Source organism: Bufo bufo, chromosome 5, assembly GCF_905171765.1.
Source record: "Bufo bufo chromosome 5, aBufBuf1.1, whole genome shotgun sequence".
Taxonomy (NCBI): domain Eukaryota; kingdom Metazoa; phylum Chordata; class Amphibia; order Anura; family Bufonidae; genus Bufo; species Bufo bufo.
In genome coordinates this window covers 249,906,222-249,919,072 of record NC_053393.1, presented here as the reverse complement: position 1 = coordinate 249,919,072, position 12,851 = coordinate 249,906,222, and the positions used below count along the sequence as shown (strand labels likewise).

At 44.2% G+C, this 12,851-nt stretch overlaps 1 protein-coding gene across 1 annotated transcript in view; it reads right to left on the bottom strand.

Moving 5' to 3' along the window:
- The window catches only part of LOC121001140 (aromatic-L-amino-acid decarboxylase-like), a 184,319-nt gene that overhangs the window by 154,774 nt on the left and 16,694 nt on the right, over positions 1 to 12,851 (bottom strand). The window contains exon 4 of the mRNA XM_040432075.1: positions 576 to 710. Coding sequence (XP_040288009.1) covers positions 576 to 710 — 135 coding nt within the window. The remainder of the gene's footprint in view (positions 1 to 575; positions 711 to 12,851) is intronic.

Below are 12,851 nucleotides of genomic sequence, written 5' to 3'. Positions count from 1 at the left end.
GGATAGCACATGGTGTGCGCTCCCCATCCTTTGCGGCCACATTGAAATGAATGGGTCAAAATTGCGGAATGATGCAGACCCAGAACAATGGACGTGTGAAAGGGGCCTTAGGGTGCCATTACACACATGCATCTGAGCAATTGCTTGTCCTTCCCTTTTTCAACTGAACAGTACAGAGGTGGCCCAGCAAAGTGCAGTAACTGCGCCGCAGCTACATGTGGAATATCACTGTAAGACATTTAATAAAAATCCTATTGGCTACACCTGCTCCTGTTAAATATACCTCAACATTATGTCGAATGAAAATGGATTTTCTAATGATACAATTATCCAGCAATCATTTAATGAAATTTACAATGATTGCATTCATAGTGTTGCGAGTGCTAATTAACTGATATGGTGAAAGTGGCTTCTAATAGATGCCTCAAACATGTCTGGATGAAAACGGCAAAGAATAACCCAGTTCTGAATGAAGAGAAATGCAGGATTCTCCAATTTAGATTCATGGCAACATTCATGTCCTTTACCATATTATGTACTTATGATCTCACAGCATTCTCTTCCATAATGTATACCTGGTCTGAAGAATAAGCTACCATACGACCAATAATTTCTGCTTCAGTTAAGTCAGGGTTTTCAGCCTGGAGTCTCCTTGTAACCTTGGTCCTGGCTGCTAGAAGAGCCATTAATGTTGCTTCACTTGCAGTGCCCTTAGAAAGAAACGTAAGTTATAATTTTTTTCCAAAAGTGCCCCCCTCTTGGGGGAGAATAACGCAATAAAGAAAACAAAAATGATAAAATAAATATCACTTAAACGACAACATAATTGGCAAAAAGGCCAGAGGAAAATAACCAATTTTTACTTGGATCCTAGTGCAGCAACCAGCAGATTAATGAAATGAATGACTAGGCATACAGAGATAGCGATCAGTCACTGCGTAGGACCACCCTAATTACTCCTAAGCACAGAATGGGCAGAGATTTAAAGTTACATCTTTTCCTGAATCTTTTCCCATAAAACTATATCAGTCTGCTCAGCTCCTCCTGCTCTGTAACATGCTGCCTGCAGATTGCACTGCATTTTCATGGGGACAGGTTCCCTTTAAAGGTAACTCATGGGCTGTGAAAGGAGTCTCATTTCTTGTATTTTTTGTAATGGTATATAGATGTCATATTCTGGGTCTGCATTAACAATTTTATTTATTTTCTGGAACTGAGCAACATCTTGCTTGGTTTACAATGAATACTGTGTGTGCACTTTGATGTTAATTAACCTGATGCATTGGATTTACCTGACTGTTCAGGATTTAGCTAAATAAGTCAATTACAAAGTGGACAAAGATTGTAGCCAGCTGGGCAGTATTCACAAGTGCTTTCACTGGAAAGGTGAAAATTTTTCATTTTTTTTATCCAATACTTTAGATCCACACTAATGTTCCTTTTACACGGTCCCATAATCAGGCCAATCAGGGATGGGCGTTTGTAGAAACACTTCTTCCAGTTAATTGGCAGGTATAAGGGTGCTGACACACATTCAGGGTTTCTTTTTTATGCAGTTTTTGAAGCCAAAAATCAGAAGTGGATCATAAGAGGAGAGATGGTATAAAAGATACAACTTTTTTGAATTTACTCCTTGTTTTGGCTTCAAAAACTGCATAAAAAAACGGAACATTTGTCCATACCCAGAAAGGTGCTCCCAAACACCCAATAAAACAAGCAAATGGCCATTCATCAGGTGATAGTGTCTTTCTGCAGGCACCAAAAACCTTTGTTTGTGCATCCAATTGGCCTATAAATAGCGATTTTCTGCCCAGGAACAATGATTTTCTGTAGGGAAAAGCAACTGCTGCAGTGATCTCTAGCCCCCATACAGTGGAGGCGATTGCTGCACGTAAAAATGAGTTTGTCTGGACGTTCTTTATGCGCGACCAAACAACTGCACAGATCTTCACATTTGGCGCACAGATACATCAGGTGTCCGGGAAGGTTTTATACCAGGTCTCCTGCTCTCTAGGACTTACCGTTCGAGATATTCCCAAAAAATGACCTGCATTAGCCAATAGAAGCCAGCAAGCCTTTCACTTAAATCCAAACTGCCATTTACACGGTAACATATCCCTTATTAGCCAATAGAAGCTTGCAGGTCCTACTCTCAGTTGCCAAAACTGATCACAGGTTTTAGCAGTTCACAGGTCCTTAAATATTCAGTCATGACGGCACAACTGCTACATGCATGGGTGGGGGGGGGGGAAGGGGCCACTATTAAACGGACGGGCGCTGTGGAGTTCACTGTTAAAGGGGCGGGCACTGTGGAAGTCACTTGATATCTTTTTACAACACACAAACAAAACGATATATACCCGTGCAAAATCTATATCTATACATACAAGTTTTTAGCCGTAATATATTTACATATATTATATTTATAATGTCAATATATTATGGCTAAAAACATCAGTAGTAGTTGCCCACATATTACGCATCCATATATAAATCAGAAATATATATATATATATATATATATATATATATATATATATATATATATCTTACTTTTTTTGCAATTACACATTTATTTTGGGCCATACGTTTTTTACAATTACTAAAATATATATACATTAAAATCTATTTCTGAAATGGTTCTGCTGGGATTTAAACTCCTAACCTTGTACATTAGAGGCAAGGATGTTAACCACCACTACATGTTAACATGCACAGAAATATAAAATAGTCTTCTGCTGAATAGGAATACTGACTACATCAGAGACTACTATGAGGTTTTTCTGACACAGTTTAGCATTCAGCTTTATAGCCGAGTGGATAAGGTCCTTGCCTCTTATGTACAACGTTGGGAGTTCAAATCCTGGCAGAAACTTTCCAGAACTTAGATTTAAATACACTGGGGTGTCCCCAAGCACTGACTCCATATATGGATATAGCTATATATGGAGTCAGAGCAGGTACTCCTAAGCCAAACTAGAGTCCCGACACCCTATCATCTTCAGAGCTGGGAGTGCCTGGGGCTCTCCCATTGACTTTCATTGTGCTCGGTAGAACACCCGAGCATCACGAAGTGTTCTACTCGAGCACTTTGGTGCTCGCCCAACACTAGACAGCGGCCGACATGCAAAAAAATAAAATTGCAGGTTAGATCTGGAGAAAAAAAAAAAAACTTTTTGGTGTATGTGCCCTAAGTAAGCCAAAACCAGGAGTGGGTCCAAAACATAGAACAGAGGAAAATCTTTCCATTATATTTCTCTGTAGGTTCCATCCCTAGTTATGAAGGAATTTGTGTAAAATATTGCCCAAAAACAAAGCTATCCTTCAAATTAAGCACGATAACCACAATCCGAAACAAAACCGCTTTTTATATATTTACCTTTCTAATAAATTCTGTGCTGCAGTGGGAATAGAAAACGGAGAGCATTGTCTCTGCAGATATTAGTATTAGTTTTATCAAGCACTGACATCTCCGTGATAATCTAATGTCTACTGACGACAGCATGAGAGGATTTGACATATTTAATGAAAGACTATTATTGTGGCGAAACCAACCTCGCCACGGTGTTTGAGGGGGCCGTTTGCCAGCCTCCTGCCCCAGGATTATGGCCCATACTAACTTAGAAGTAGAAGACAGACCGGCCGCACAGCTTAAATCTGTGGAACTGTTTCGGGCAGGAAAGCCATGCTTGCGGCCAGCCAAATGTGACTTCCATGGAATTCGGGAACCCCTGCTCGGATCTGGGTGATTTTTGGATATGTTGTTCACCCAGATCAGAGCTTAGCTATCCATGGATGTATACATTATGGGGATGTGTGGGGTTTTGAGGTGTTTTCTGTGTGTTGGGAAAAATGTGTGTCTGTCTGGTAGTGATTAAGTTAGCCCATTACGTTTGGTAATTGTATTTTGTGGATTGCGTCTCAGACAATGCCAGTGTGTTAGTTAATTGCGTCTCAGACAATGCTCATTGTATTTTGTTTATTGCATTACAGACAGAGGGAAGGTGATTTTGTGTACAATTGCTGGGAGGGTTTCAATACTGTAAATGCATGCGATTGGCTAAAATATAAACTGTCACAGTCTTTTACAAGGGCCCCAGGGGGAGTGTACCTTGCTAGGAGACCTGCATAAAAGGCTGAAAAATAACCCATTAAAGAGTTCCTGCTTTACCCCTTTATGAAGTCTTGGCTCATGTTTGGGGGATGGGATAACTACACTCTTGGGGATTGCTATATCATAATACTCCCCTGAGTATAAGCTCTTGTAAGAGCTTGTTCCTGGTTCCTGTCTCTGGATTTAGGAGAGGTTCACCCACTGGAGCCTTGTCGTAGGTCCAGGGTGGGTAGGAGACGGCGAGACCTCCACCAAGCTTCGGCGGTTCGTGGGGTCTGCAGCGCCGACGGTGTCAAGTGGAGTGCTTGGAGTCCTCTGGAAGCACTAGGAGCAGCTATCGACGGAGGTACCCGGTCAGGGTGCTAGGCGTTCCGTTACAATTATCATGACTCCTCACAACATCTAGGACAAAACAGCTGTTAATGTTACTGCAAGCAACCCATTGATAAACCCCTGAAACAGCCCAAATAGTCTTTGCATGTTCATGTTTTTTTATGTTTGCTTTGCCTATGCTGCTTTAAAAGAGAACCTGTTAATAGCAACATTACAAATTGAATGATAATTATTTGAAAGGTGCCATCTTGTGTGCCTATTATATAGATAGATAAGGCTCGGTTCAGTGTAAGCCCCCCATGGAAGATTAAGCATATGGTGGCATATGTAGTCAGTAGGCTCCTATTTCGAACAAAGAAACATGCTTTATTTTGCCATGTGTAGAAATGCATTATCTACTATACTTTGTACAATGATGTAGAGTGCCAACGTATACCAAACCAATAAAACGCCAAACTGGCAACTTAGATTTTAGATGGCTGAAAAGGTGGCTTTAGACTATTTTCTGCCTGTTTGGACACAGAATTGCATAATTTGCACTGTAGCCGCTGAAAAGCCTCTTTACGGCTCTTGCACACGACAGTTGTTATTTTGCAGTCCGTTTTTGAAGGATCCGTTGTGCCGTATCTGAGGTTTTTTTGAAGTCCTCTTCCGTTCAGTTATTCCACAAAACATAACCGTATGGTTTCTGTATGCGATCTGTTTTTTGTGGATCGGAAACAGTAACTTAATCACCAAACACATGAGCAATATGGGCTGGGCATAGCATTTCTACAGTATGGATCCGCAAAATACGGATGACATACGGATGTGTTCAGTGTGCGTTCTGTATTTTTTGCGGACCTATTGACTTGAATGGGGTCTCGGACCGTGATTTGCAGACAATAGGACATGCACTACTTTTTTGCGGAACGGAAATAGAATGCACACTGAGTACCTACTGTTTTAGAGGACCCATTGAAGTGAATGGTTCCGCATATGGTCGCCAAAAAAAAAAAAACACGGAACGGAAGCAGAAAGAGAATAAGTTTGTGTGCATGAGCCCTTAACGAAAGGGAGGCAACTAAATAGGCTTCTACCCACAAATTTGTTCTATTTTTTCTGTGGCATTTCTTTCTTAAAGAGGTTGTCTTTTATATTAATGACCTAACCACGAGATATCCTCAGGACAGGTCATCAATATCATATTGGCAGGAGTGCTGGGAGCTAAGAGCTCATTTAGATGGCCGTATGCTGTCCGTAAAAATGCTGATATGTTATGTTGCGGATTAGATGCAGACCTGTTAATTTTCTACAGGGCCCTTTTCTTCCTTTATACAGCTGCGCAAAACAAACACATCCTATACGTGTCAGTGAAAATCAGGACGTGGCCTCATTGAAGTCTACGGGTCCGCAAAAATGCGGAATGCAGTCAGTTTTTTGCGACATGCTGAACTGTCAGCTAAAAAAAAAACAGATCCACATTTTTGCGGACAGCATACGGCCATCTGAATGAGCCCTTAGTCATCAATATAATACGTGTTTTTCAGCCATTTTGGTTGGAGAAATAACCCAACTCGCATGTTGCAGTGACTGCAACCTCAGAATTGCAAACATCCAGTGTTGGATTCAGCAACTTGCGAGTCACACTGACCCCATCCAGTTCAATGTCTGCACTGCTACACAGATCTCTGGTCTTGGGCAGTGGTTGAAGCTAAAATGGATTTAGTTTTGGGCTCCAGATAATACAAGACATGACATTCCTGATTCACTGACATTGATGTGCACCATGTTTTTTGTAATACATGGTTGGCTATGAGGAGACATACTGTAATTGTCCAGTATAGTTTTCTTTCCTTTTCTAAAGTGTTCTCATGGCACTATGGATAAATCAACTGCTCCGTTTGATGACACTTCAAAAAGATTTTGCATTACCAATAAATTTCAGTATTTCAAAAGGAATGAAAGTTAATTGCAGTTGCTATGGTAAAGACAGCAGCTGTAAAATGTTCGCTTCCATGGAGTGCTTTTTCATCTCATTTCAAGTGCTGCCTCAGACACCGCGCTGATAATGATGCCTCAGAAAGATGCAGGTTTTCAAATGCAATTACATGGCAATAGTTTACCAATAGAGATGTCGCGAACATAAAATTTTCCGTTCGCGAACGGCGAACGCAAATGTTCGCGAACGGGCGAACCGCCATAGACTTCAATAGGGAGGCAAATTTTAAAACCCACAGGGACTCTTTCTGGCCACAATAGTGATGGAAAAAGTTGTTTCAAGGGGACTAACACCTGGACTGTGGCATGCCAGAGGGGGATCCATGGCAAAACTCCCATGGAAAATTACATAGTTTATGCAGATTCGGGTTTTAATCCGTAAAGGGCATAAATCACCTAACATTCCTAAATTGTTTGGAATAACGTGCTTTAATACATCAGGTATGATGTTGTATCGATCAGGTAGTGTAAGGGTTACGCCCGCTTCAGTGACAGACCAAACTCCCCGTTTAACGCACCGCAAACTCCCCATTTGCACAACGGCAAACTCCCCATTTGCACAAGGTTGGATACCAAGCTAGCCATGTCCTGTTCCTTGTCCTCACTACCGACGTCATTGAAGGTCTCTTCCTCCACCCAGCCACATACAACACCAAGGGTCCCCAAAAGGTGACAAGCCCCCTGGGACGCCTGCTGTGGTTGGTCTTCCACCTCCTCAAAGCCACCTTCCTCCTCTGACTCTTCAGATCCTCTCTGTGTTGCCGCAGGTCCAGCAATAGACGACAAGGCTGCTTCTGGTGGTGATGGTGACCACAACTCTTCCTCTTCATGCACATCTACGGCCTGATCCAGCACTCTTCGCAGGGCACGCTCCAGAAAAAACGCATATGGGATGAGGTCGATGATGTTGCCTTGGGTTTGACTGACCAGATTTGTCACCTCCGCAAAAGGACGCATGAGCCTACAGCCATTGTGCATGAGCGTTCAGTAACAGCCAAAAAATACCCAGCTCCGCAGAGGCTGTCCTCTATTTTAATTTAAAAAAATCTGTTCTTACCAGTTTAATCTGTTTTGTCCCCTATCAGGGGCCGATGTGCTGTATGGAATAGATTTTAGGAACCGGGAGATGGAAAAAGTAAGAATTAGTCTTACCGGTAATGATGTTTCCAGGAGTCCGACATGACAGCACTACATGGAGGTTGTCTCCCCCGCCCACTATTGGGACAGGAAACAGAGGTTAAAAGCTCCCCCCCCACCCACCATCACCAGTGTTTTAGAGATTATCACACAATAATGGGTAACATAGTACAAAAAAGTAAAAGGAAGATTACTCTAATCATTAGGGAGGGAACTACCAGTGCTGTCATGTCGGACTCCTGGAAACATCATTACCGGTAGGACTAATTCTTACTTTCCAGGACATCCTCCATGACAGCACTACATGGAGTAGGAATACCAAATTAATCCAATAACTAGGGAGGGACCGCAGCCTGAAGAACTTTACGTCCAAAAGACTGGTCAATATTCCCTGACACATTTAGTCTGTAATGCTTACAAAAGGTTTGGGAGCTTGCCCAGGTGGCTGCTCTACATATCTGGTCGATAGAAGCATTCGCATGTTCAGCCCATGAAGCCGAGACTGCTCTCGTTGAATGAGCCCTAATCTCCTGGGGACAGGGAATCTCCTGGCTCTGATAGGCCTCTTTAATAACTATCTTAATCCATCTAGCTAAGGTTGCTTTAGAAGCTTTCTTGCCTTTATTGCAGCCTGAAAATTGAACAAACAGATTTGAGTCCACTCTAAAGGTACTGGTAACGTCTAAGTAGAAAAGGAGAGAACGTCTGACGTCTAGAAGATGGAACTCCTTCTCCCTTTCGGTCTTTGGGTCTGTGAAGAAAGTTGGTAGTACTATCTCCTGGTTACGATGAAAGGAAGAAGCTACCTTCGGTATAAAGGACGGGTCTAGTCTTAGTATGATTCTGTCTTCACAGATTGTAAGGTACGGTTCACGGATGGTGAGGGCCTGGATCTCCCCTAGCCTACGGGCTGATGTGATAGCCACTAACAATCATTTTTAAGGTCAGGTTTCTTAGGCTACTCTCATGTAGGGGTTCAAAAGGTGATTTTGTTAAGGCATTAAGAACTAGCGACAGATCCCAGGGAGGGACCTGGGACCTTAGTGTTGGCCTAATCCGTGTGGTTGCCTTTAAGAACCTGCTTACCCATCGATTTTCTGACGGAGTAGTTTAGAAACCAACTTAAGGCTGCAGTTTGGACCTTAAGGGTACTGGGCCTGAGACCCATGTTAAACCCTTCCTGGAGGAAATAAAGAATATCTCCCACACTCGGGAGTAGAGGATTCTTCCCTCTCAGCGCCATCCAGGAGCAGAATTTTTTCCAGATTTTATTATAAATCGCCGAGGTCACCTGTTTATGGCCTCTCTGAATAGTGGCTATTACTTCTTCTGAGAACCCCTGTTATCTTAACAAGTCCCTTTCAGAAGCCACGCTGTTAGTTTCAGCCTGTTTATTTCCGGATTCCATATTGGACCCTGATGCAACAGGTCTGGCCTGAGAGGGAGGGGAACCGGTTCTTCTTGACTCAGGAGGACAGGACCGGGAACCAGGCTTGTTTTGGCCAAAAGGGAGCTATGAAGATCACTTTGGCCGATTCCCTGCTGATCTTTTTTAGGGCTACTGAAATCAGAGGGAAAGGAGGAAACGCATATGCCAGCTTCATGTTCCAGGATTGAGATAGAGCGTCTACGGCCGTGGGGTGATCGGCAGGATTCCGGGAGAAGGAGGTTGTTTGAGTATTCTCCCTTGAAGCAAAGAGGTCGATGTCCGGATATCCCCATGAGGCTGTCAACTCTAGAAACACCTGTCTGTTCAATGTCCACTCGTTTGGATCTATAAAGTGTCTGCTGAGGAAATCTGCCGACTGGTTTTTTGAACCTTGTAGGTGTACGGCTGAGATTGACAGCACATTCTCCTCTGCCCAGGAAAAAATCTTGTTTGTTAGATTCTGGAGGAGGGGGTATCTTGTTCCTCCCTGATGTCTGAGGAAAGAGACTGCTGTCATGTTGTCTGACAGGATTCGTATGTTCTGTCCACTCAGAAGATCCTGACTGTCTGAGAGCTTCCCAAACGGCCTGAAGTTCTCTGAAGTTTGAAGACCTGTTTTTTATGGTCTGGCTCCAGGTTCCCTGGAAGTAGTAGATTCCAACCTTTGCCCGCCAACCCTGTTGGCTGGCATCTGTAGTTACTATGACGTACGGATTTAGATTCCAGGAAACTCCTTTTGATAGGTTGCTTGATGTCTGCCACCAATCCAGGGATCTTCGAGCATTCTCCTTTATAAGGATCTTCCGGTCTATGGATCGGTGGTCTCCGTCCCAGACCGATAGAATCCTCTTCTGCAGGACTCTCGTGTGATGTTGACTCCACGGTACTGTAAATATGCAAGATGTCATCAGGCCCAGAATACTCATGGCATTTCTGATGGTGCACACTGATTTCCCCTGAAATGCTCTCAATTTCGTGACAAGGTTTTGTTGTTTTTGAGGTGGAAGGAAAGACCTCTGTAGGTTCGAATCTAGTAGTGTTCCCAGGAAGATCTTCTTGGTCTCTGGTACTAGGTCAGATTTTTCCCAATTTATGATCCAGCCGAGATCTTGTAAGAGGGATATTGTTGTCTGTGTTTGTGACGCTAGAACCGGTGCAGAGTCTGCGGTTAGGAGGAGATCGTCTAGATAAGGTACAATCTTTATTCCCTTCAGTCTGAGGAAGGCCACTATCTCTTATCAATTTTGTGAACACCCGGGGGGCTGTTGATATCCCAAAGGGCAGGCACTGAAACTGATAGTGGTTTACTTTGTCCGCTTCCCTTACTGCAAATCTTAGGAATTTTTGGTGGTCTGGATGTATTGGTACATGGTAATATGCATCTTTTAAGTCTAAGGTGCACATTACCGCTCCCTGAGAAATGAGGAGTGTTGTTGATCTTATTGATTCCATCTTGAAACGACGGTACTTTATGAAGACGTTTAGAGGTTTTAGGTTGATTATAGTTCTGAAAGAACCATCCGGCTTCTTGACCAGGAATAACCTTGAATAGAAGCCCTTGCCTTCCTGACCCGCAGGGACGCGAGTCACTGCACCTAGATTTTTTAGTTTTGCGACGTCTTTTAAAAGATTTTCCTGTTGTGTACCTCCTCCGTACCCTGTTAGCACAAATTTGTGTTGCGGAATAGATATGAATTCTATCTTGTACCCTTCTTGAATAATTTGGAGCACCCAAGGATTCTGAGTTACCTGGCTCCATGCTGGGAGAAAGGATCTTAATCTCCCCCAGACTGGTCTGGCGTCATTGTTTGTCCTGGGAAGTGTTGGGGTTAAGCAGAAATCCTCTGCCCCTACCCCCTTTAGTATAGGACCATCTCCCCGATTTCCCCTTATCCTTATAAGTTTGGTTTTTTGGCTGGAATTTTTTACGAAAACTGCGTCTTCTTGCTTTTAGTCTCAGGAAAACCTATCTTTTTATCTGAGGCCTTCTCCAAAATTTTGTCCAGACTAGGGCCGAACACGTATGATCCCGAGAAGGGGATCGCACAAAGCTTATTCTTTGAGGTGAGATCACCAGACCAGTTCTTCAGCCACAAAGCCCTTCTTGCAGTGTTCAGAAGGGCCCCGCCTTTAGCTGTGAACCTGACTGACTCTGCTGAGGCGTCCGCTGTAAAGGCTGTCGCCATCTTTAGGAGCGGGATAGTCTCCAAAATGTCTTCCCTGGGAGTTCCCATTGACAAATGATTCTCCAGCTGAGATAACCACAATAAAAAGGGACCTAGCCACTGAAGTAGCTGCCACGTTAGTAGACATTAAGGCCGCAGAAGCTTCCCAAGATTTCCTCAGGAGATCGGCTTTGCGGTCCATGGGGTCTTTCAGCTGGGAGGAGTCTTCGAATGGGATCGCTGTTTTTTTAGCTACCCTTGCGACCGGGGCGTCGATTTTGGGGATTTCTTCCAAAATTTTAGTGTCCTCTTTGTCGAAGGATAAACGGCTTTTAAATTCTCTAGGAATAAACAGCCTTTTTTCTACATCCTCCCATTCATCCAGGATCATTTGTTTTAGGCTAGAATTTAAAGGGAACACCTTCCTCTGTTTTGTAATCAGGCCAGCAAACATCTCCTCCTGAATGGATCTCTTAGCTGGTTCGTCTGAGATATCCATAGTCTGTCTAACTGCAGTTAGGAGGGAATCCATATCCTCAGTTGAGAAGCAGTACTTGCGTCTCTCCTCATGGGATGAGGAAGGTAAAGACTCCTCTTCCTCCTCCCCTGAATATTCCACCTCTATGACCTCTGAGTCTGACTCCAAGATTTCCCTAGGTCTTTTAATCCCGGTGGTCTGTTTAGCCACCTTAGGCGTTAAGGAGGAAACTGACGCTTTGACCTCTTCCTTAATGATGGCTCTAATGTCAGTTAAAAGGGACGACTGTTCCTCTTTCATCATTTTGTTAATACAATCGGTACAAAGCTTCTTTGTATATGACTCCTGAAGCCTTTTATTGCAAATAGCGCATCTCCTGGGCTTCTTTTTGATGTCCACCTTTAGGGTAGGATCTTTCTCTCCCTAGGAGACATGATGATAGAAAAACAGGCCATAAATCCCTAAGCCTATCACTATCCCCTACGCCAGCTTCACCACATGTTGTGCTGGGTTACTCACATGTCCCTGGGCAGGAGGGTCTGGGGACTGCTCTCTCACACCGGACGAGTCCATGACTGAGGGACTGACACCTAGCCCACCAGACTTTTAAATGCCACTGGCACTTACCCCTCCTGACGTGGATGCTCCTCCCACCGATTCTGGATGGACGCGAGGCCATTCGCTACTCCTCCAGCGTCCCTCGCCGCTTGGGGATCGTCCGCAGGGCACCGCCATACTGGATCCGGCGTCAGAGGTCACGCGCATGCGCACTCCACTGCCGGCGCTTAGTCGTCACTTCCGGCTCAGCGCCGAACCCGGAAGTGAGAAGAGAAGCGCTCCGGTTCCCGCGTGATCCCTTTTGGAGGAGCGTCCTGCAGCCCAGAGCCCCTGGTATACCCGCCTCCAGCCGCGAGTCGCGTGACCCACAGGTACTGGAGAGGGCTGGGAGGCTAAGGGACCCCAGCATAGGGGTTTTAGCCCGGCGAAATAGAAAAAAAGAAAAAAGGTTTAGGCAGGTCTACAAGAGACCACTCTCTGCCCTGTCCATTATTGGGACAGGAAAAAACACTGGTGATGGTGGGTGGGGGGGGAGCTTTTAACCTCTGTTTCCTGTCCCAATAGTGGGCGGGGGAGACAACCTCCATGTAGTGCTGTCATGGAGGACGTCCTGGAAAGATACTTGGTCGGTCCGCTCACTTCCAATTTGGGGAACTG